The following is a 27,538-nucleotide window of genomic DNA, read 5'->3' as shown; positions in this document are numbered from 1 at the left end:
ATATTATATAGTGTATATTCTTATCAATACAACATACTAAAATATTAAATAACCCGCGAAATTGACATCATAACAATATTTTGATAATAATTATTGTACTGTAGAGATTACACATTCGCCAGTGGGATCGGCTTCGAGAAAATTTTAAATGTACCTAACCAGTTAAAATATAACACAAAATCTAATAGGTATGAAATATTATTTATTTATGTACCTATGGCCTATTAAACGTACTAAACGTAGCCCGTAGGTATTGCGATTTAGTTGCTATTTACTAGATTATCTTCCTGGTGTCTAAAATAGAAGTTTTTATAAACGATTCATTAAGTAAAAAATGTATAATAGGTAATAATGCAACACAGATAAGTGTGCAAATAAATTTAATTATTTAGAATCTGAATGGAGTAATGACTAATAAATATATTGATTTTACAATGATGTGATTTTTTGTTCGTATACACGATAAGAGTAGTACTTATCCGAAAAAGTTCACAAATTTTAACCACCATGGCGATTACCAGTGCAGATGAATACAGATAATTTTTATGGGAGGCTTACTTTTTTTCATTGATCATACATTTTAGAAATAAAAATTAGAAACATAATAAGTATATATATATATATTTTTTTTTTTAATTAATCTAATGCGATGTATTATGATTTATACATATTATTATTATTTATAGGTATTTTATGAAAATTGATAAATGTAGAAAAAGTTTGAAATCTATACTTCATAAATAAAATGCTGTTCATTAGTAAAGTAAGCACATAATTTGAAAACGGATAGACCAATTTTATTGGGCTCATTTCTTTTGATGTTCGTAAATCGTAATAGATAGAATAAAATGAATAAGGATTTTACTGAAAAAAAAATTTAAAAGTTATTTGGAAAATTGAAAAAAACTTTAAGCAGATACTTTTTTAAATGGAATTTGAGTATGAACTCGCGTTCATATACGTGTATAATGTTTGCCGAGGATGAAATATCAAAGTGGTTAAATAAATAGAGTATCTATTTTTACCATAGTTGAGAGTTTGGTAAAAGTTTCAACTAATAAGTTCACTTTTTCTTGTTTAAATTTTTGAATTTATGATTTTGTTGGTCTTACAATAATGTGTATAGGTATTTTATGTTTGACATCATCTTTAGATGGAGTAGATTTTTTCAGTATGATATCTGGTTACAATTAAGTACTAGTTGGTACTTGGTAATATTCTCAAGTTTGTAAAGTTTTGTTTAAAATTACATGTTGTATGTACATTATAACAAAATTATACATATCTACCTAACCTTTATGGTTTTATATGATTTTTTAACCTATGTGGTTTTTTTTTACAATTGAATAGGATATGTTACAGAATATAATAAATTACAATAAACAAATTAATCTTAGAAAAAAATGTATTCCTAAGTTTTATTGCGTTTTCTAATTTTGCGCTGTATAGTGTATAACGGACGACGGATACTATATTGTCAATTTTATATTATACAACAAAAAATAAAATTTATATTTTATAATAGGTTTAATTAAATATAATTATTTAGCGACCAATGATAAATGGTACTGTGATTTGTTGTTTATTCCAAGTTGAACGATTTAGTATTTACTACAAAAAAAAAAATACTAAATACTAAATCGTTTGTAGAAGCATTTTTCTTCCACAGCAACGATAAGTATACCTAAACCTTTTTAGTTTTTTTTTTTTACAGTACTTTCATTGGAATTTCGAGTCACCCGCACCACCGCACTCTGTTGTCAACGGATAGTTGATTACTCACTAATCGTCATTATTCTTATCAAATTAATTATTAGGTACCGAATTTTCATTTAATATCAAATTTGTGTAACAAAATAGTTATGTATTAAATAATTATTACATTTTTATTTGGGAATATTCACATAAATTATGAATATGGCAGAAAGTAATAATAATATTATACTATTCGATATGGCTAAAAATGAAATGTTTGATATCAATGATAATTTGAAAATTTTAAGAAGGAAACTTCAAGGATCTTATACGATTGCTATGTAAGTCACTGGAATATTAAATACTTATGTTGTGCACCTAATTCTATATATTTTGAAAACAATTTGTAGAAATAAACATGAGATCACAGTGGATGTCTTAAATGGTGTACAGTTAGTTGTATTTGGAGGTCCTCGTGCTATGTTTTCTGAAGCAGAATTTAATTGTCTTCATAAATATATTGATCTTGGAGGATCTGTATTAGTTATGTTTTCTGAAGGCGGTGAAAAAGAACTTCATACCAATATAAATTATTTATTAGAAGAATTTGGTATAATGGTTAATAGTGGTAAGTTTATTTTTAGTTTTAAGGAAAATAAGTTATCACTCTATTATAGTAAGAGTTAAATTGTCATTGAGAAGGTTACTGTAATATATGTGTTAAGTTTAAATTTAGTGATAAATTATTGCATGCCTAAACGATTCTGATAGTTTGCTCTATCAACTTATATTATTTATTATATTTATCATTTACAGTGTTTATATTACTATTATAGTAATTTATTTTATTATTAGTAATACATTTTAAAATACAAATAGATAAAAGCTTAAAGTTAATTAAATAATTTTGAAATTGCCACCATAAATAGATAAATGTGATAATATATCTGTTAAAATGTCAGGTCCTCTAATATTTTTCAATTACCTATAATAAAATAACTAAAATTGTTATTTTTAAGTTAAATATCAGAATTTGAAGAAAAAATGTCTTTATAAATAAGATGCTATAATTTATTTTTTTAAATTTTAAGGCATCAATAAGAACTACTTTCACGGAATCTTAAATTTTCAAGCCTTAGCTATAAAAATTGATCATTTCAATAACTTTTCAAATTATGTGAAAATTAACTTTTAATACTTCAATCAAATTTATTATGTTTTTTAAATAATTAATCTTATATCTTAGCGTCTTACATTCTTACTATGAATAATTACTTTATTTATTTTTTAGACTATGTATTACGCACACACTATTATTTATATTTCCATCCTAAAGAATGTCTGGTTAAGGATGGTGTTGTTAATGAAGCAGTGGCTAAATATTTGGATCGAGAAAATGAAAGCACATCAAAGTAAGCTAAAAATTTATTTGTGTGTGTATATATTAATATTTAATGAAATAAAAATTTTACCATTCTTATTTTGGATGATTCTTTATGGATAATCTTTTACTGTACCAACATAAAAAAATAATGTTAATTTCTAATTAGGTATTTTCTTTATTCATATTTCATATTAACACTATAGATAATTGAATCAAGTTTAATAATAATTTTATACAATACAATTTTGTAAGATAATCATATTAAAGATTTATTATTAATATCAAAGAATAGATTAAATTTAATTAAATCTATTTTATGTGTAAACTGTGAACTGCAAAATAAAACAACTCGGTTTTGCATATTATAAATAACAGAGCTGATGTATTTTAACAGGAGGGTCCCAGGCTAATCTTCTAGTGAAGATAATTCAACTATATGATAACTGGAACCTTCTCTTTCCAATATGATTAATGTAAATAAAACTGAGTTAGTGTGTTAGAATACTTAAGGATTTATATCATTGTCTTTATTAATAATACACCATATCATATTTACATTTTTATGCTTACCAGCATAATACGATGTACATTTTTATCTATAACAATCGATTTTAGCCATATATTCGTCCGAACGATAATAATAAATGATCTTGTGTTAATGTGTTAGTAGTATATTTTAGTATGTTCACAGCATTTTTCATCAGAAATATTTTAAAAGTTAAAACGAGTATATCTCCCATAACACTATCAATTTTTTCCGTGTAACAAAATTATAATAATTCTAAAGTAACAATATCTTCGCAAACCTTATTTCAAAAATTATTTTTAAATAATTGTTTTAAGATATAAAAAAACAAGGTTTGATCAAATAAAAAACCATTAATATCTGCTTTAAATTAGAACAAAAGTTTTCCTATTTCTCTAGTAAAAGGTATATATTCTAATAAATGATTGAAAATTAATAAACAATAAGCTGTTGCACCCGTAAGAAATTCTGATGCTTTAATTTCTATGGGTTTGTTTTATTTGTATTTTTACAAAAAGTATAATATGTGATCAAGTATGAGAAGAGGAATATATCAGAAATAATGACATAGGTATCTTTTTTTATCAAATATTATATGAAAAAGAAGTAATTATATTTTTAGTTTTATTTTTTTTTAATAGTTAATAGTTCTTTTTTAGATAATGTTTACAAAAGTATTTGTTATTATTTGTGAAATATTCCCTTTAATTTTTAGAGAATTATTGCTAGTAATAAATAGGTACAAAATTTAATTGAAAAATATTTTTCTCCCCGAGATTTTTTCTTATGTTAATCATTACATTTATTATTTTTTTCTTAACTAAGAAATATTGAATGGAAAAGTAAATATAACATAGTTATTTTATATTTTAGGTTAGGTATCTTATTGCATACTGTTTCTATATACTTCATTTTTATTATTTTTAAATAAAATAAACAAAGAAGTAACAGATTTAGATTATTATTTTGTATTGCTTTAAAAAATATTAACTGATTTAAATTAAGCTGATAGTTGAATTTCTAAACACTTATAAGATTTACTTACTAATTAACCAAAATATTTATTATATATATATTTAATATTTATATTATAAATAAATATCTTGTAATTGAATGATGAATTAACTATGAAACTGAAAAAATAATAAATATAATTAGTTATTACTTGTATAACTTGGCTCATATCAATATAAATTGAAATTATACATTGTCACTTATATTAAATAAAAATAGACACTCTTAATTTATTCATTATCTCTTTTTAATATACTTGCTCAGGTAACATTGAATGATCAGTATTTTAGTTGTCATATAGTTCAATGGTAAAAATAAACTATTTTTAATCCTAAATTCTGGTCTTTAGATATTGTGTTCTCTAGTGGGTTCATTGTGATAAACTTTCTTGTAGTATATTTTTATAACTATCCATATTAAACCCAACATAACTTCATAAATTCTAAATGAAATTTCTCGAATTATTCAAGTTGAATATAAAGTATTTAAAAATTTTGAATTTAATTAACCAGTCCAAAGTTTATTCATATTTTATTTACTTATTGGTCAAAGATGACTTAGCAATTTTATTGTTTGTAACCTTTTAAATTTATTAACTAATTAATTAAAATTAAATTAACTAAAAAATTTTCTTCTTTTATCTTTAATTTTTTCCTAGGCTATTTATCGTAATAATTGATAACAATTTTCAGATGTATAAGTTTTGTATTTCCCTATGGTGCTAGTTTAAATGTTGCAAAGCCAGCTGCTCCTATACTTACTAGTGGTTCTGTTGCTTATCCTCTTAATAGACCAATCTGTGCTTTTTATTCTACTTCAAAGTATTCCAACAAAGGTACTATTTAACAGATATTTAATAATACACAAATTGCATTATATTGTGTTTATTAAATTCACCCTTTGCACTTTTTCTTAAAGATTAAATAGTGTTCATGTAGTTAGTTTAATTGTTTTAATAATTATCTCAGTAAAAATAATATGAATTTATTAATATAATAATTAAATTAATGTATTATTTTAGCTAAAAAAGGAAAACTAGCAGTTATTGGTTCTGGTCATTTGTTGACAGACAAATATATTAATTGGGAAGAAAATGATAAAATCCGTGAAATTTTGTTTGATTTCTTGATCACAAATAATATAACTTTAAATGAAATTGATGCTAATGATCCTGAGGTATGTATTAAGCTATTTTATTTAAATTTGTATGATTTGTAGTAATTATTATAATATGCTGTCTCATAAAAAAATTATTTTCATAAAAATTCTTATAAATCTTCTCTAAACTATTCTACTCACAATGAGTTTTATTTCAGTTAAACCTTAATGTTCAAATATTACGTTATAACAAACATAAAATCTTCAATTTTGTTTTGATTATTATTGACAATTAATTTGAAATAATTAAAAATAAAACATGTGTCATCAACTTATTTGAATATAATGTTACTATGTTGTTTGATATTATCCAATAAAATAGGTATAAAAAATTACTCTTAAGAAACCAGGAAACATGTAAATTTTAAATTTTCTGGGGTTTTAAACATTTTTTTTTGTTATAACTTATAAGTTAAGCATAATATAAAAAAGAAACCCTACTCTAATTACTAAAAAATAAGAACTATTTGCATAAATTATTTACTTACATATAATATATTCATAACAGTTTGTTTTTCACGTTGCTTATATTTTACTAAAATATAGATGAAAACTAGAAGTTAAGATAATACATTTAATCTTCTACTAATATAACACATGTTGTTTTCCTTGTTCAAGACTTCAGATTATAAGATGGTACCAGATATTGGAATGTTATCATCTCGTGTTCGCACTTGTCTACAGCTTCAAGAAAGTTTGAACAATACAAGCCATTTTTTATTTTCGGCTGACAACATAAATTCCCTTATAGACACTAAATTGTGTTCTTTAAATACCTCAATGTTACCAGATACTGTTGAAGCGTATAAAACATTAAATGTACCTCACAATCAGTTACAACTCATTCCTCCTACTTTCAATGACACCTTACCTGTTTTACAATTTGCTGTAAGTATTACATTTTAAATGTAAAAGTTTATTATTTTTAACTTTTTTAATACTATTTATCTTTTAGGTATATCCACCTCCTTTTCAAGAATTATCATCTCCATTTTTAGAATTATTCGATCTTGATAGTATATTTGGTTCTGAAAAATTGTCATTGGCAAATTTGGCTAAGAGTTATTTAGAAGCTCAGTCTAGTGAGAAAACAATTGAAGATAATATTAATCAATTTATTATTGATATTAACGATAATTTAGAAATAATTGATCATAGTAATAACTGTAAAGAAATAATACAAACCGTGTTTTCATTAATAAATAATTTTAAAAAATAACTATTTTAACTTTAATATGTGCACCTAGATAGCATATTTATTATATTATTAACTTATTATGCATAATAAATATTAAAAACTATTTTTCACTGTGAAAATATTTTATTTTCATTTATTTATATTTTATTTTTACATAATTTAGAGTTCTATATAATAAATTACATTTATTTTAAGTACATTTATTTACAATTTCTCATAGATTTTTAATATTACAAAAAAAAACTTAAATTATTTGATTGCCACAAAGCATTCTGGCAGTCTTTTGTACTTGACACATAGATTTATTTTTATGTTGAGATCCTGCAGATCTCATATCTACACTTTTTTCCATGTGCCTTTCTTTGATTTGTATAACATATAAGATATTGAATAGAATATCAAAGCCCAAATTAACATTGAAACAAATCCCATATAAACAGCTGTATGATCAATAGACCAACCACGCATGGTTATACCTCGTAATGCTTCAATAGCCAATGTAATTGGAACAAACTTGTTGGTATATTTAATAAAATGACGAGCCCCTTGAGTAGGCCAAATAAAACCTAAGAACAAAAATTGTTTGAAAAATTATAGTTTATTTAAATAATTTAATATTTAATAATTATTTACTTACCACATGCACACATCAACAAAAAATTAGTGCCGACTCCCGCAAATCCAGCTGCAAAATGACTGTCATTTGATAAAGCCAATACAAAACCTTCAAATAATAATATTAAAAAAACTTATTTTATATAATATATATTGATAAACGCATCAACAAAAATACAAGTGTTAAAACTAACCATATATCATTCCTGTTATTCCTATGACTATGAGGAGGCTGAATCCAATCGTAATTGATCCAATATATGGATTATCATAGAAGACGTACATCATTATATAAATTTCAACTGCTTGAATACATATGTATGTAATTTGAATAATTGAATGAGCTAATGCAATTTCAAGGTATGTCATACCAGAAGTTAATACCCGGTCCAGTATTCCATCATTTTGCTCATCAAGCATAACAAAAGTTGTGAATATTAATGGCAAGAAAAACATACATCTAAAAATAATTTGTTAGTGACAATTTATAAATGTAGAACTATATGTTTAATATTGGGGTGCTTACTCAATTAATATATTTACTGATTTCAATAAATAGTAACTACCTAATTCTAGTATAAATATTAATGAACAACTTAGAAATACATACATGCATACTGTTCCTGGTGCGACAAAATGAGCAAAAGACCCTGAATTTGAACCATACAGAGCATCATGAATCTAAAATACAATAATTAGTTTAAATATATAACAAAAAAATACTTGAATATATTAGGTTATAGTTTATGATACCTTAATGGGATAAGAAAATACTTTATCCAATGAATCTTTACAAGAGCCAACTAGATTTTTGAAAGCATCAGCTAAACTCAATGTTACGTCCCTTTCAATTAAAATTGACATATACCTATCTAAAACATATCCATAATACTGTATGATTTAAAAATATAAATTATAGTTTCTTATAAAATTAAAATCACCTGAATCGTCGACCCAGAACTCTAAAAAACTCTGATCAACCACATCATTATTACTGTATTCACCAGAGTTAACTCTATCCTTCAACGATTCTGTATAATTCATATTAAACCGTAACAATGCCCAAATTTCATTTTTTTTTATAGACGTCTTTGCTTCTTCGATATTATAGTAGTCTCTCTGTACATATTACCATTTCAAATTAGTAGTATAATTATTATACAAATGTTGATTTAAGTCTAAGTAAGTTAACTAAATAGTAAGCATGTTAGAAAAAAACAAAACATAATAATAGTTTATTCTTATTTACATACAATTTTATAAGTTCTTTTATGAAGTTCATAAATTAATTGACAACTCCCATAAATGTTTTCGTTCAAGAAACAATTATTATTGTGTTTATAGGTAAAATTTGCACAGTCTCTTAAACCGATTTCTTCATTTATAATTCCAATTCTTATGTTTTTGGGATCACGCCCGATTGCCATATTGAAAAATAAAGTTATAATGATTGGCAGACCCAACATTAGATAAGTCATCCTAAAAAATAAATTCATATCAACTATTTTAAAATAATTAAGATGTTTTTGATATTATAAAAGATTATCAATAGTAATTATAATATTATTACTGTTTATTTCTCCACAATAAAAATCGATTTTTTAACATCTGAGCTCGAAATCGTCTTGTTTCGAATTTTCTGTTATTGTCTAAAGGTAACAATTTTTTTTGTACACCACCATCAATAGGCAATGAAGACTTCTAAACAATAATATACATTTTATAAGAAACATAATTTTCTCATGTATAAAATAAAAATATTAATAATCATATAATTTTTTTATTGCATTATAATTAATAGTTCAGTAGGTTTTTTTAAGTATCTATTTAGTTCAATAGCACAACTAGAGATATTTATGTGGGTGCTAAGATGATTTAATTATTAAAGAGTCGCTTATTTAATTTACCCATTTTGATATTTACTAATAATCCTAACAAAATATGTTTGTAAATAAAATAATATTATAGACAATAGTCTCTCTCAAAAAGTCAAGATATAACGATATGATCCTTGACTTTTTTTATAATCCAAAATAATTGATTAGTAGGTACTATTAATACTGGAGTATTTCCATTCACTACATAACCGAAGTGACAAATAATGATATTATTTATTTATTTTTGTGATAAGTAAGTAATTTTTATTAGAGTATCAATTATTTGAAAAACTTGTAGCATTTTATTTTTACTCGGCTGACATTTAAACCGCTAATAGCGATCTAAGAAAATGGCAGTTAAAATTGAAAATGAATAGCAAATTTCTGATAGCTACAGTCACAGCTTTTCTACTTTTTTGTTGTCATTGAGTAACTCAATATTTGTTATTATTAAAATTATTAGTCATCATATCAATTGCAATAATACCCCCAGATTGTGCCAAATACTAATGCCCATATTATTAAATAATATATAAATAGATGTCTACCTAATTCTAATACCTATGTAGGTAATATGAAAAAGTATATTTTATAGGTAGTATAACGAAGTTCAATCTCTAGAAAAAATAAATTATTTACTTGTATGACTTTTGACGTATCAATCATACACAGCTTGAGGAACACGTCTTCTAAAGATGAGCATCCGTAACATTTCATTAAATTTTCCGGAGCATCTTCTGATAATATTATTCCGCTTCTCATCATACCAACTGTGTGTGCTCTTCTAGCTTCTTCTATATAATGTGTAGTAATAATTATTGTCTTGCCTTCCGAAGACAAGTCTGATAAATGTAACCAGATTCTAAAACAAATTAATTTATGGTATGAACACATGGTAGGTACCTATGAGGGTCATGAGTATAGATAAATTATTAAGTGAGTATATTTTATGTCTTATTAGTTATTATAGGTATACGTCTTGTATTTCATGTATTACTTACTTTTCACTCAGTATTGGATCTAAACCTACAGTGGGCTCGTCTAATATTAAAAGAGTTGGATTGTGGAGAAGAGCAACTGCGAGGGAAACTCTCCGTTGTTGGCCTCCACTAAAAAATCATAATTTTTAAATTGTATTATTCAATTTATTTATTTAAACTTAAACTAAATTATATTTCTATACCACATATAGTTAAGTTAATATACTACTGATTAATTTTTAACTTTGAAAAAGAATTTGCAATGCCCATAATTCATGACACGAAAAAAGTTTAAATATATAGTCCCTTGACGGGCGATAGCTGCTACTTAACAATGCCAAACATTCCGTTTAATTTTGTGTAGGTATCTGTTTAACGCTGTGCTTGTACATTCACTAATAGGATTCTAACTAATATTTCATTCTTTGAGGGTAATATATTTTAGTTGTGCTTACCTTAAATTGTTTATCAACATGTTTCGTTCAGGCAAGTCAAATAAAGTATTGAAATATTTATAACGAGTAATTATTTCACTTCGAGAACGACCAAAAATTGTTCCAAAGTAAAAAAAAATTTCTTCAACGCTAAGTAAAGGATCTAAACATAAATCCTAAAAACATAATTCGTTGTTATATTAATATAAAATATAAATATACATTATAGTATTATAACTATTATAAGTAGGTAATACGAAAAATAAATTCTATTACTTGTGGCATGTAACCAATATCATCAATCACATTTGATTCTAAATTGATGACACCGTTATCCAGTTTCGTTCTACCGACTATGCAATTTAAGAGGGTTGTTTTACCACATCCACTAGGTCCTAATAAACCATAGCTGAAAATAAAATAAACACATCGACAACCGTATTAGTTATATTATTATATGATATTGATGTAAAATAATAAGTGTATATTTTATTTACACATCTAATAATTAATATAATAATGCCTTTATATACATTGTATTTCTACGGACGGTGAGGGAGACTCCTCTGAGCACGATAGCCGATGCGTTATATCTTTTAAACGCACTTCGTACTTCAACAGAAGCCGTCAGTGGTGGCTGTGGTTGAATAGCGTCCCTACACATCCTGTTAAATAAAATATAAAATAAAACAAAGCATAAGTAAGTATCAAATTATTTTATTCAATTTTATACAATTTTATAAGACGTCATACTGCGGATATCTATTTAAGAAATATCAAATTTTATACATAGCATTTCTACAAATCGCCATAAGCTTTCATTGTGTATATTTCAAACAGTTATGTAAATAGTACAACAAATTATTTAAATACTACATTATAGTATGCCCAAATACAGTTATTATATATTAACTGTTAACACAGTACAAACTAACAAACTATGTACTTTATTTTAACATTAAGCATTTAAGCAATATCAAAAGTTAAACGCATAATATTGTTACCACCGATTGGCGGACCTAACCAGCGAAACTTTACTTAACACTATAAATTATAATAATGGCTAGTATAAACCATTTTATTATTAGCATCACGCCACTATATACGTCACTGCTAGAACTCGTATAAGTACGAGTAGAGTACCTATCTAGTATCTAGTGTTTTTCAGAAACGAGCTATAATTTTTCATTGAATATTACTCAAATGTAAGACTAATCTTTGTCGTTGACTTATTCACAGCAACATCGCCGTGGGAACATAATTATCTTCAGTTTTAGGACTTAAATTATTAAATTTAAATAGGTACGTTAGCATATAAGCTATTTCGCATTTAATAAAGTAATTTAATTCTATAAAGAAGTTGCATTTATTATAATTTATTTAACTTTCTTACAAACGTCTAGAGGTCACGATGTGCTACATCATTTAAAATTTAAATAATTATACATAACGTATAAACAAGTGCAATGTTCTGTACAGCGATCACTACAGTACCTATCTAATAAATAATAATAATGATCGATGGCTATAAGCCTATGAAGTAATGTATAGCACACAAATATAGGTATATTGGTACATCTACTCGTATAGTCTTAAGTATAGGTATATACATTTATAAATTATTATTATTTGCCTTCTGTAATCGTTTGGTTATAATAATACTTAAATACCTATTTAGAGTAATTGAATGCCGACTTATAATCGGCTCAATCCGTCTATATAAATGCACCTGGCGGCTGGCATTCATTGGTATCAAGGATGGGCTGATTCCTAACACTAATTGGCATTACCGTTTCCCCGGAGGACTGTTAGCTATAATGCATTTATATAAAATATTCGGTAATAATTTTGGAAATATAATTTAATATTGTATAAGCTACGAGGTATATTTGAAAAGTAACGGCCGTTTCGTCATAATAAAAAAATATAACCATAAGAAACAGGTTTTATTAGCACATTTAGTTTCCTACAAACCTACTTCATTTTTCCATATAATCGCCGTTCACTTTTAAGTATTTTTCGTACCACTGTACTACTTTCTTTAATCCCTCTGCATAGAAACTGTCCGCTTAAGAATTGTACCAGTTAACAACCGCGTTCTTATCCATCAAACCATTTTTTGAAGTACAAGAAGAGATAGTAAGTGCTAACTGCTAAGTCAGAACTATACGGTGAGTAGTCAAAAAATTCCCAGCGAAAAAATTAAAAATTATCCTTAGTTTTGGCCACGGTGTGAGAACGTGCGTTTTCGTGGAGTAGTAGGATGACTATAATTTTTTGGGGCGAAAAGGATGTTTTTGGTTGATTTTATGTAATGTAATACAACATTTACAGCTGTCGCGTACTATGAAACGCTTAACAAGTTGAGACGTACAATCCATTATCGACGACGTGGGAAACTATCTATCCAACGTAATCCTCCTCCACGATAATGCGCGTCATTTACACCGCTGCCAAAACCGGCGATAAAATTTAAGATTTTCATTGAGAACTTTTTAACCACTTGTCATGCAGTCTTGAACTATCATTTACTATCTATTCTTGCACTTCAAACAATGACTTGGTGGACAACATTTAAAAAACGAAGAGGAGGTGGTGCAGTGGTACGAAAAATTCTTAGAAGTGCACGGTGATTATGTAAAAAACCGAAGTAGGTTTGTAGGAAACCAAATGTACTAATAATACTGGTTTCTTATGGTTATAATTTTTGTTTAATGACGAAATGGCCCTTATTTTTTTAATATGTCTCGTAGCTTATTTAGTCACATTAATGTACCTATCCAACTAAATATTTTAAATAAAATTGTTGAGTAACTTTTATTTATAATTATTCAATAATAATAGTAATAGGTATAAAATATTTTGAAAATTTAGATGCCCATTACTTTCGCTCTTAAAATTATATATTATATACGATAGCTTGAAAATATTGTCATGATTTGTCAAAAACTGTGCAGGCATGAATGAAAAACAATTATTTTTTAAAGATATTCTTGTAAGATATTATTTATATAATAATATACATACACATTAATCTATATCATTAGTTTGCAATATAACTTAATTCAATTTTAAATAAAATTAATTTTTGATAATTCCCATAAACATTTCACTACCCCCGGATTGCGCGTCAGTGCACTCACTCATTGCAATAATGTATTCACCTATATATATTTATATTGCTTATATTTGTTTGTATTTATAAATTGCTGTTAATTAATAATAGGCAATAGCATAATCGTGGGTTAAAGTTTAAATTATAATATTATAATATTTATTTTAGTTTTATTGTATTAATTAAAAAACGAAGATTTTATAATTTAGTTATTCAGAAAATTATTAAATAATAAAAACTAAAAAAATGCAAACATCAACCATTTGACAAGTAATCTGCTATTTATTTTAATTTAAAATCGTGTTTATGAGCATTTGAGATGGTCAAAACTGAATTGAAACTGTATAGAATCCTGTAAATAAATTTTAAGTAATGAACTGAGCTACAATACTGGAATTGGAATTAGCGACTACAACGATTAATCATTGCTTTCAATTTCAAAGACACCCGTATTAGTGACCCACCCAATTATTATATCTATCTCACTAAACAGCTTATTTTTACTTCTCTAAATATTTTCTTTCATATTTTATATCATAATAGCATAGGTACCTTATAGCTCATATACTTACTATGACTGTGGCAGCATGGAATAGTATTATATAATATATAATATTATTGAAACTCACGTTTTTATATGTAGGTGACCTATTCATATTCATTTGTATTGTCTCAAATATCACGAGATCCTAAATAACTACGTAATATATTCGTCAGGTTAACAAAAAAAAAAAAAAAAATTATGTAATTATTTAATTTTGATGTTGTGTGGTTTTATAATAATAGGTAAAAGCATAATAAAAATAATAAATGATTAGGTAATATATTTAATAATATAAACTATACCTAAATATTTAGGTATATATTTTATTATTATTATTATTTAAATAACATTGGATAACCTTGAATTATATTAAATTATTCAAATTTTTAAAGTGAAAATTACCTATATTTTTATACAATTATAGTATAATTAGAACTTTAATAAAAATAATATTCTTAATAATTTTAGTCTTAATGGCAATATTAGATGATCCATATTTTTCAATTTTTTATTGTACTTAACTGTTTTATTTTTTAAATATTTATCGCTTATATTGGAGGGTATTCAATTGTAATTTTCAAAATAAATATTTACAAATAATAATCCATAATTTATACCGATTTAAACATTTGATAAACAAACCTTCAACGTTTATTAGTCTAATAATATGTATTGAAAATTAAACAATTGCAATTATATTCTCATATATTATATATCAACAAATTAAAGGTAATATAAAAATGTCATGAGAAATAGTTGACCTATTAAGTTATTAAAATTCATAGAATAAAAAGAGCAGCTATAGACATATCAATACTTACTGAAGGTTAGTTTACATCTAATTAATTTAAACAAATTATAATACTTTTACAATATTAGGATGAATACTAGTTATTATAATAATTGTAAATGTATTACGTTTTACGTCTACACTATTGACAGATAAATATACCTATAATTTAATTTATCATTAATAATATACAGTATATACTATATCATAGGTACTATATAAAAAATAAACAATATTATAAATCATAATAATAATAATTTATTTAAAACTTCTCAAGCAAAATTAGAATAATTCATAAGGTATTTAATTGCAATATCAAAAAAATTACAGACACCAAAAACTGGATGTGTATAAAAAAAGTATTGAAATATTATTTTAAACTTGAAAACAAGACGATAAATTACTGTGAACTGCAGAGCTTTAATACAGTGTTTACAAAACATTTTTTAAACTTTATCAAGAGCTCGTAAAAATTAACAATACAAGGTTAATGAAATATCAAAAATAGTTAATAATATGTAGGTAACCTTGTATAAGTAAATAAGTTGTACACTTGTACTATATTTCTAAGTATGAGTAGGTATATCGTATTTAGAACTTAATTCTTATAAATAAAACTAATATTATCATCACGCCTTGAAAATAGCTGGAATTAATAACTATTTAAAATGTAGGCAAATGGATGCTGCTCTATTGATTGTTATAAATTAAGTGTAAAATGGAACTCGTTATTGAGTAAATCACTTTAATGAATTTTGTTAAATTTTAATTCAATAATAATCTATCGTTTACAATAAAATACGATTCTGAGTTAAGACTGTCTAAATTTTGATAACCATGGTTACTAAACAATTATTTTAATAATTATACTAAATTTGCGTAAAAATTTTCATTTTTCTTTAATATTTATTTGTTTTTACAATTATAAAAAATAAATACAACAAACATACAACGTAAAATGTATACAACATATTTGTTTGTATTCTAGTAATTTATTTTTATGATTCTATCCTAACACCAGGATAGATGATCACATACAAAAAGTAAAACTAAAAATCTTTAACTTTGTGAAACCAATATAGTTTCCTAAATAAAGTACCTAGGCACTTTAGAAATAAAATTATAGGTAGAGACTAGAGAGTATCTTCTAAAAATATTAAAATGATTTAAAATAATTCCATTGAGTAGCTTATAGCAGATGTGTAATTGTGTTTATTCTTGGGTATAATATAAATATAAATTATATAAATAATCATTAAAATAAATAACCACTTGTAATTACTATTTCAATAAGAATAATAATAAAAAAAAAATGGTTGGTATTTATTCAAAAATGTATTGATAGTTTAAGAAACTTAATATTCAATTTAACTATAATTAATATTTATTAAAATATTTTCTCGAAAATAACCTTAAAGGTATAAACTGTTATACAATCAACCTATCTAGTTAATTTTTAACTAAATAAAGGATAATTACAATTTAATATATTTTATTAGATTCTACTTCAACATAAAGTAACTTATTAATTTTAATTTTCTAAGAAAAAAAATCGTTACTATAACTTAAGTGAGTTCCTTATATTACTATTAATTGTATTATAGGTTCTTTGATGATAGCCTCAATCCAGTAGTCTAATAATTTTTTTCTCCCGCTTTAATAATTTATCTTAATTACATAATTATTAGATATTTCTTATAACTTTAAAATATAGGTTTTTAAGGTTTTAACGTTACCACGTAACATAGTGGCACAAAGTATTTGATTATTATTCTTACCTACTACTTAGTAGGTAGAGACCAAACAGAAAATAAATAAATGTTTGATTTTAACTATAATAGGTATTCTTCAATGCCACTAAAATAAATTAATTTAAATTATTTAGATTTTTAGAAGTAGATGATAATATATTTGATTTTACTCTTTTGTATCTAGTTTATTATAAAGAATAAAAAAAAAACAGCGATTAAGGTTCTATAGTTCATAAAACGGTCAATACGGAATTGGTTCCCGGATAAAATAAAAATGTACGAATTGGTTCCCAAAAAAATTACATTCCGGTATACAACTGTTTGAATTGGTTCCCAAATAAAATTACTAGTAAGTGGGGCCCGGATTTCAATACAAAATGCATCTTATTTTGGTTAATCTTAGACAATGCTTTCCAAGTTTATAATTTAATTCATTAACAGAAACTTCAAAGATTAAATTTTTATTTTGGATTTTTTGGTTTTTTTTTTATATCTTTCAATATTTTTTCATTATTAGAGTATATTTTATTTTAGTATTTTTGATCATTTTTTATTTTTTAATGCATATTTGTAAAATATACGAGTATAAAATATAGTATTTATACATATTACGGTAATAGATTAAATATACTTAGAATATTAAACCTATAATACGACTTACTTTTCTTATCATGAAAGCTTGCAGAAACCAATTTTTATGTTACCCGTAGATAACCCGGGAACCAATTCGACAATTGGGAATTAACTCGTAGTCGTCCTATAAACTGTAGTAAAATACAATTCAGATTATAGGTAACTACTTTAATTGATATAGATGTCTAATCTACGAGAATTTTTAGATACCTATAAATTATAATAAATAATATTTACAAATTCAAGAAAATTATATAAAATTTGTTAAATTGATCCAATTTAAATAAATATTAAATTATCAATAATTTAAAAAAACTAGTTGAAGTTTATAAAGCATTTGTAAATTCTCATAAAAATATATGACAATTTAATTATGTGTGATTATTATTACCTATTTAAAATTATTAAAATGTTTATATAGGTATAGTGATGGTTATGATAGAGTGTGGTACATATTCATAACATAACATAATATCATATTACGTTAATAGGTACACGTTATTGATGTCAAATTATTTAATGTATAATTATATTAAAAATTCTTTAATCCGAGTTTTTATATAATTTATAATATATATATATATATCATATTACGATCCTAAGTACCTCTCTAAAAGCAATCTGAATATATTTACACTTAAAACCCCAGGTAATTAACTACCTATACGGTACATCTATCTCACCCCTAATTTGATATATAATATATAGGTATGTATATTGTATACTAAATTCAAATTAAAAAAAAAAAAAATGTTTTACTTTTATATTTGAATTTAAAAATGCATAGTAGGTACCATTAAAAAATATACAAAAAAATAAATAAATAGTAGTTGTTTCTGACATAAAATAAAAAAATATTTCCGAAAAAGTTAAAACTTTTCATGATAATAAGGAATGTAAAAAATATTTCCGAAAAAGTTAAAATTTTTCATGATAATAAGGAATGTTTACTGTTAAAACAATCGTCATGAATGTACAATATTATACATGCATAACGTTGACTGTTATTTGAATAATCCTTATAATGCTAATTTAATGTTATCTGATTAATATCAATCAAATAAATGTTAAACATAATGGCAATAATATCATTTGCATTTCCGATCGACTAGTTCATTATAAATAAAAGTGTATAACTATATAGAATAATACCATTTATTAAGATTTAATTTAAAAAAAAAAAATGACATTGAAAAAATAAATACATTTCCGGCATGATGAAACGTTCATTACCATTTGCCACTAATTACAAATCATTTTTTTGTATTTATTAATAAAAAAAAAAGTCGAAGAGATTTGAGATTATTGGGATTAAAAAATGCAGAAAAATTGCAAATGATATAGGTAATAGAGATAGTATGTTGTTACAGAAATGGTTCTGAAATGCTTGTAAAAATCTAATACTGAAAAAAAAGAATGTTAATATTATAATTGCATATAATATTTTATCATCAAATCTGTATAATTTTTTATAAGCTTATAAGTAGGTACCTACCTATTTAATAAAATAATATGTAATAATAAATAATATAATATAATATATAAAATAATTGTTATAATAACTTATAATTCATGTGTAATAATTTTCAAAATATGAAATTTGTTTTCACAACCTTACTAATTATATAATACAGTAGTGTATCCGTATGTATTATATCATAACTTATGATTCTATAGTGGAATTGAAGGAAATATTTAGTATACCCAATGATCTGTACATGCATTTTTATTTGTTTATCTAATGTAATTAAACTAAATGAATTACATTTTAAGACCTGTCATTTTTAATAGGAAACTTCAAAGTAAAAACTAATTTTTAGTTATCTAATTGAAATAATTTTACTACGTTTTGCACATCCACTGATACAACTAGTTTATTATGTATAAGAATGAATAAAAAATTGTCTCGTATGTTATTCTGCACTGACCATATATTATTACCAAATCAATGTCCTACTTTCACCATGCTGTGATTGTGTATCGATGAACATTTTAAATTTAATTCCACTGCAACTAATAAAGTGTAATTACTTATGTCATAGGTAACTTCATTTTATTAACATGTGTGCGCGTATAAGTATACATATATATACTAATAATGTTATATATAGCGTTATGGTCGTTATACAGACATATTATAAATAAGTAATGTATTGGCATGTAACCTATATAAAATATGTTTTTTTTATAAAAATGTTTTGACAGCTAACGGAAAACGAAACTACATTTATAAATTAATAAGTAATGTAAAAGATTTGAATTAAAATAATTTTACAATATAACAATTATACATAAAAATTTGTTCAAACAAGGGTATAATAAGTACCTATACTGTGAACTAAATATAGTTCGATATATTAAATACAATAAACACGATGCCAAGTTTAAGGTAACCTATATGTATGTTGTGTAATATAAAGCCACGGAATAAAGGGAAAGTACAAAATAAAAAAAATAAATATTAACTACCTATACCTATCTACTTATAACGTTATTGTTGCTCCGGAGTCCGGGTCAACACTTTTCGACGCATTTTTTAATATGAAATATATAACTACATAACAAAAACCACTAACTACACCTATACATAAATATATAATGTATTTTATATTTTTAAAATTACTGGTTTGCTTTCTGCAGCCGTTATAACGTTAAATGATAGATTAATATCAGTATAAAAAATTTTATTTCATGAAGTTTTCAGCTAGATCTTACATAAATATATCATTTTATTTGTTCATTATTTTAAATTTTGGAAATATCTTGATGATTAAACGATTGTGTTATGTATTTATTTATATAGACTATATAAACATATACATATTTTTAATAGCTAATTATTAAATATTAATAAAAATGATTATTTTAGTTAATTTTTTGTTGTTAAGATTAATTTAGACTTAATAGTCTCATGTAATATGTAATTAAGCAGTTCTATAATAAGGATTATGCAAATCTCAATATTTTAAAATTATACAGTATTTTAAATGTATATAAAATGTCTCCTTCTCGAAGGTCTTTTATGTAAAATTTATAAAAGTCCTATGAGTTCCATGAATATATTATAAACATCACGTCACTAACGAATAAAAATATGACATATTAACGTTTTAACCTCATTTGACGGCCAACGTTCAAGTTTTTTTCTTTCTGGTTATGAAAAATATTCTAACTCATGAAATTTAATCGTAAACAATGTCATATGCTAGTATAATCATAAAGCAAAATCTCAAAAATAAGATGAAAGCTCTTAACAAGGTCCATAAATAAATTAAATGTACAATAATATTACGTATATTTGTCTATGCTTGTGTATACATATATATATATACATTGTGCGTACATGTGATTTTGTGATTTTAAATATTATAGAGTAAATTGTTTTAAAATATTTTTATTGCTTCATTAATTGTGTATATACGTAATTATAAAACGAAATGTATAATTATGTGTGTAAGTATTAGAATAAATTATAAAGTTCATCTAAAAGTGAAATCTGAGCCTTGAATCCATCAACCTTGACCGAAGGAGAACACATACAGAAAGCAAAAGTGTTCCCGGAGAGAATAAATATAATATTATGAACCCCTCAGGCATTTGGACCAAATGAAATAATGGAGATGTAATAGATATCAATAAATTAGAAATACAGATCTTCAATTGAAGAATAGTCATAAACAATAAATTAAAGTAATCTGGCCTTTATTAAATTTATCGTATAATCTTGTAAGTACTTATACATATATAACTACATTATACGAGTAGGTAGTATTGTTATAATACATAAGATCGATCATTTACAATAATTGATTACTTATAATCATAAGTTAAAAACATGTACTTACACATATGTAATTTTTGTAAATATAATACTAGATACATATTATTACCAATTATTTTTAATTAATCAATTAAATAATCACTTAATTGTCCAATTTATAATTTTATTTAGTTATTTGCAAGAAAATTGTGTTAGTTAGATTATTATAAACACGCTTTAAATTTCATATAAGCGAGAAATACTGTGATACAAGCATCACGTTTAACTTATATAGTAGAATAGTAAAACAATCAATTACAAAATATAAAGAATAAACTTTTTCTGTTTAAAATTTTAAGAACATGGAAATCGTTGATTTTTTTCGTTCATTCATTAATTATCAATAACATATAGTATCTACATAATCAAACCAAATAAATAAATTAAAAGAGTATATATATATAAATAATCAAATATAAAGCAATATTTCAATCAAACTATTATAACTTATGATTATATATATATATATAATAAATTATTAACCTATCATATGTATATGATATATTATAATTTATCACCTATTATGCATTAAAATATTCAACACTTAATAGATATTCTATTTGAATCAATAGATGGTTTTTACTTTTTCCGCATTAGATAGTTTGTTGGTAACATAATTCGAATTTTTTAAACTTTGGAAATACTTGTGACAGTGTTCTGTCTTAACTATAATTTTTTTACTATATATTACCCTATTTCGGGCATAGTTAGGTAAGGGAAGCGTGTTTTCAGAGTCCAATAGTCAATTATTTTCTAAAACATGTATCAGTTAGGTACCTATTATACAGTTTTAATTTTTAAATTTCACACCTATATTTAATGTTTCAATATTTTTTCTATAAATCATGTAACTATCGTTTAAAATAATCTTAAAAGTCATAAAAATTAAATCAGAGGAAAATGATTTTTTATAAATAAGTATGTAGCTGAATATAACTATTTAAAGTGTGAGCTTGCCTATTTTTATTATTAAGTAGGTAAACATATTACGTGAAAACTATTTATTACAACTTACGATTTGAAGTAGGGATTTTCGAGGACAACATAAAAGATAAATAAACAATATGAATACAATTATATTTTAAGAGTACTTATAAAAAGTGCTCTATGGGGTCCTCTTCTTTCCGCAATTATTTGCCACTCCCTCTCATATACAAACACCCTATTCAAGCTTTTTTTGTTTGTTAACTATTGTATTAACTACATTTACTGACGTTGGACAAACACACAAAAATAAAATATTTAAATATATTTTAATGGGGAAAGAACCATGCAATTCTCAGGGCCACCGAGCTATACCTACGGATGTTATGTCTTTTTGGACACCTACAACGATAATAATAAATCTATTTTTACCATTTCCTACCTAACTGAGTTCCGACTCTTCTAAGATATTTCTTCTTTAGGTATACCTATTGATTGATCGATGGCCAAATTTATTGTTTCAATAACCAAACACAGCTATACCTAGTTAAGCTGAGAATACAAATTTATATAGTACTATTATATCATCAAATATTAAGTTTATGGATAGTTAACAAACTTTTTTTTATTAAATTTACAATTTTTTTCTGATGTGGTTAAGTTAGGTTACTTGGCTATATAAAAATATATTTTACAGATTTTCTAAAAATTTAACTGTCGCAAAGACCCGAAATTGACAAAGGGCTGTAATATGATGTATTGATATAATATGTCGTAAGAATCAATACTAGTCGACCTTACAAACAAATAAAATAATAAAACAAAATAAAAAAAAAAATGTTCATCAACTGCAGTTTAAAAGATGACCGTGACATATACTATTTGATTGAAATTCACACACAATAGTATAAGGATACAAGTGAAAAATACTTCAGTGATGGATGGTAACTCTTTTATACAAAAAAAAAAGGATGTTTTTGTAAAGTATGCGGAAGTAAATATGATCATCATTTTTAAGCGGTGTTTAAATTTGTCGAGAACCATAACTTAAGAACTTAAGATTTAATATATTTAAATTAAATACAATAATTGTCGCAGTTAAATAAAATAACCAAAGACAATAATATGTTTAGCATTATTGAGTTTAATATAATGACTATAGAAATTATTATATTAAGATATATTTAGGTATCAGCTATTTTAAGTTAGCACACTGCATAATATATGTACTATATTTTCTACCAACAGGTGGTGTACCTATATATTTTAGTTTTAACTGATTAACTTTACAAATAAAATATATGTATTAAATTAAAATGTAAGAAAAAAAATAATATTAATTAAATTAAACATCTTAATATAGTTTAATAATTGATATAATTTAATTTTTATAAATTACAAATATATCAAAAATTCAAACTAGCGCTACAGTTTTAAAAAATAGCCATAACTAAATTATTAATAATTATCAACGCTTTATCTACGTAATAAAATGCAATTCATAATACAGTAATGAGTAAATTTTATTTTATTTGCTTACCGAGTAGGTTAGCTTGTAGTAAGATAACTTTTGTTTTCATCTTTGAATTAAAAGTAATTTTATATCTAACCTGAATTATAAAACTTATTTTTTCTAAAAAAAATAGATTATTATATTATTTTAAAAATTTGATCTGTCTAAACTCTAAATCCATTAAGTATTAAACAAGAAAATAATAATCTGAAATAATTATATTAATGATTAAAATTTTTGTAAAACACTTACGCAATGCCAATTAGACAAAATATCAATAGTATTACCTAACTTCCACAAATTTAAATCTTTAAAGCTCCAAAACATAGATGTAAGTACCTATAATTAGTCACTTGTCTAATTTTTACCTTGCAAGACAAATATGAAATAATTTAAAATATTATAAAAGATAATTTAAATGTTTTAATGGAACTACAGAAAAAAAACTGGTGTAAACAGAAATCTATACTAGTAGATACATATTATAGTCTACAACCATTCATAATGAAAAAGGCTAAATAAAAAATATGAAAATATTGAAATTAAAAATGTTTATTGAATTGCTTAGGTATTCATTTATAACACTTTTTTCAACATTAGAGACTAGATATTAAAATTAGTGTATTTTTTTAAGTGTAAATATTTATCTGATTCATTTTTAGAATATAGATTTTAAATGCTAATAGGTACGTTATTACTTATTATGATACATAATTTAAAGTATTGGTAGGTAGATATACATACTTAAACTTATATAATTTTAATATTATTAAAACTACCAATAACAAACAAAAGTTGGGTAAAATGCCTTTTTTAAATAAATATTTTGAATTACAAAAAATAAAAGAACCAAGATATAGCCAATATTTTTATTTATTATAATATATTTAGATATGATATATAAACACCTACCTAAATAACTGGATTAATACTTATTACAAGGAATGCTTATATAGGCAGTTACAGAAACTAGTTAGCAAAACTTAAGTGAAACCATTTGTAGAACTATAAATAAAAATATATTTTTATTATCTGATATACCTATTAAAATATAATTGAATCTCTAAACATTTTCTATATTATCTGTGTAACGAAATTTGTGTCAAGTTTGGTTTTAGATTGTTGACAATTGGCATATAATTATATTAATATACGATAATAAATTATTTTAAAAATATAAATGGTATGATAACAACATTTACCTATGCAAATACCTTTTAATATTGTTCTCATATTTTTTTATGTATATTAACATTTTCGCACTAGAATTTATCATAACAAATATAAATAAAAAAAAAAACTGATGGTAATATATGTTTTATACCGAAAGTAGACAGGGTTATTGACTACTGCAATTTAAATATAATAGCCATTCGGCTATCATAGGTCAATTACCTATAAATTATCACACTTGCACATAGTTGTTGAAAATCGTGTATTGAGAGTTAGGAAGGAAAAAAGTGACGAAGGACGTGTTGCGTGCGCGCACATGGATAACTTATATGGTTATTAATAAAACTGGGCCACACTATCAATTGTTACGAAATGCATTCGTTTTCTTTTAAAAACGACTTATTAAATTCAATATTTTTACAGCTTAAAAAACCGAAAAAGTTATCTTCTTCATATATATTATGATCATATTATTATATATCGATAACATTGTTACTAATTATTTAATGATTCTAATATTTTATTTATAATAGTTACCAAATGCACGTGTATTTTTTATGATTTAATTTATATAACTACCAACTACCATAGCTTTTGTATTTTATATATTTTATTCGAAAACGATTAAAAAAAATATGATTTACCTACTTCAAAAGTATTTTTTTAGTACTAGAGTAGTTACTTATGTAAACAATGGATATACCTTCATATATCTATCTAACAATGATCACATAATAAAATAGAATTATTAAAAGCTTATATTTTGTATTACATTTAGGTTTTAAATAAATTTATATAGAATGTTGTTTGATTAAATTAAACTGAAATGCTGAATATTTTATAATCATAGTGTGCATTTATAAGTATTTTTATTTGAAATATAACTCGACTTACTTGATAAGTTATGCGATATAATCCTTTTGAAAATCCAATCATCAATCATGCGTGTACTAGAAGATCCGACCTGGTACTGGAATGATCAGTACCAGACTATAACATACGAGGTCTAGTTAACATTGTTGATGTCACAGTCACACGGGGTTATTACTTACTAGTTTGTGGCCATCGACCATCAGCCTCGATATAACATACCACTCGTTTTATTAGACAGGTATCTCCAACCATTCACACTATTCTACAGGAAGCCCCTCCATTTTTTTTGTTTTGTTTTTACAACACGGAGTCATTTTAAGTGTACGAAAAACATTTAGAATGTAGATAAAGATATTATTGTACTCTGCAGCAATAATTATGTAACAACAAATAAAAATATAGGTATACCTACATAATATTATTATACATAACATTTATGTAGGTAAGTGAATTATTATATTCGTATTTATAAACGCGGTTTACGTGGGATCGATATATTATATTATTATTGTATCTACATTAAGTATAAAATGTAATTTATGACGTGAGCCTTCTTCTTAAAGCGCATTTGCAATTTTAATAAGGTACTTAATAATTGTAATACATATATTTTAGTTCATTTTATATGCTTTATAGTTTAAATATACTGCACGCAGGCGTGAATAATGGAAATAAGTTGAAAACAAATTTACATACTTAAATGTAACAATTTGACGAGTAGGTACCTAAGTAAATAAAATTATTGAGCCTCATTTTCATACAAATAAATAAATTTAAATATTTTTAATATTCAGATCAGTGTTCTTGCTTTGCGACTTCAACTAAAACATTTTGAATATGCTGACAGTGTTTTGAACATTTAAGACATTTTTTAATAATAACATTTATTCAAAACAGTGTATGAAATAATGTTCGAGATTCAATATTGGCAAGGAAATGGACTTTTCTCTTATTTGCCTAGTCAAGTAAAATAAAAAAAATGAGGACAATTTCAAATTTACTCTTATGTCTTAAAAAATGTATTGATAGCTATCAACAAGTATAAAATATTATGATGTAATTGTGCGATATAAAATATATTAGGTATCTTAGATGAAATTAAAATAAATATTTAACAGCATTGTATAAATTAAGCTTAAAATTCGTGAAAATTTTGGAATCAAAATATTTTATATAAACAAAAAGTATTTACAATAATATAAACTATTTACAATAAAATAAACGATTAAAGATTGTCAATTGATAAATGTAACTTATTAATATATTATATAGGTGTAAAAACCAGACGAACTTGTCAGTCCCCGTTATACAGCGGAAGATATTAATGATATTATACAAATAAGTCATTTTAGACACTACTGTTAAATTATCCACATTATACATTCTACCAAAATATTAATTATTTTTCGCATTATTATTGTTTTCACAGACTATAGGTACAAGGTACCTAAATTGGCTATATTTAACCACGAAATTTAACTGCCCATTAGTTGATCACTTATAAATTCGCCGTTACTGCTT

The 27,538-nt window shown here is 24.3% G+C and overlaps 2 protein-coding genes across 3 annotated transcripts; one reads left to right on the top strand and one right to left on the bottom strand.

The window, feature by feature from the left end:
• Window positions 1–1,911: 1,911 nt before the first annotated feature.
• On the top strand, window positions 1,912–6,996 carry LOC112599722 (intraflagellar transport protein 52 homolog). Its single transcript, XM_025346761.1, has 7 exons — window positions 1,912–2,036; window positions 2,106–2,323; window positions 2,987–3,107; window positions 5,312–5,454; window positions 5,641–5,795; window positions 6,396–6,665; window positions 6,733–6,996. The coding sequence occupies exons 1-7, from the start codon at window positions 1,912–1,914 to the stop codon at window positions 6,994–6,996; spliced, it is 1,296 nt and encodes a 431-aa protein (XP_025202546.1).
• A 167-nt stretch (window positions 6,997–7,163) lies between these two features.
• LOC112599666 (ABC transporter G family member 23-like) lies at window positions 7,164–26,224 on the bottom strand. Of its 2 annotated transcripts, XM_025346670.1 has the most exons (14): window positions 26,039–26,224; window positions 11,415–11,546; window positions 11,158–11,290; window positions 10,903–11,057; window positions 10,469–10,576; window positions 10,107–10,329; window positions 9,161–9,291; window positions 8,844–9,069; window positions 8,532–8,709; window positions 8,344–8,462; window positions 8,201–8,271; window positions 7,785–8,050; window positions 7,613–7,699; window positions 7,164–7,541 (listed from the first exon to the last, which is right to left on the bottom strand). In XM_025346670.1, the coding sequence occupies exons 2-14, from the start codon at window positions 11,543–11,545 to the stop codon at window positions 7,312–7,314; spliced, it is 2,058 nt and encodes a 685-aa protein (XP_025202455.1). In that variant the 5' UTR covers window position 11,546; window positions 26,039–26,224; the 3' UTR covers window positions 7,164–7,311. The 2 variants fall into 2 exon arrangements, with proteins under 2 accessions (XP_025202455.1, XP_025202456.1); XM_025346671.1 differs by lacking the exon at window positions 26,039–26,224 and having other exon boundaries at window positions 11,379–11,454.
• Window positions 26,225–27,538: the final 1,314 nt, after the last annotated feature.

The sequence above is a fragment of the Melanaphis sacchari genome, unplaced genomic scaffold (assembly GCF_002803265.2).
Source record: "Melanaphis sacchari strain LSU unplaced genomic scaffold, SCAv2.0 Contig54_pilon_pilon, whole genome shotgun sequence".
Classification (NCBI taxonomy): domain Eukaryota; kingdom Metazoa; phylum Arthropoda; class Insecta; order Hemiptera; family Aphididae; genus Melanaphis; species Melanaphis sacchari.
The sequence above is the reverse complement of the archived record's forward strand: the minus strand, read 5'-3'. Positions and strand labels throughout refer to the sequence as shown.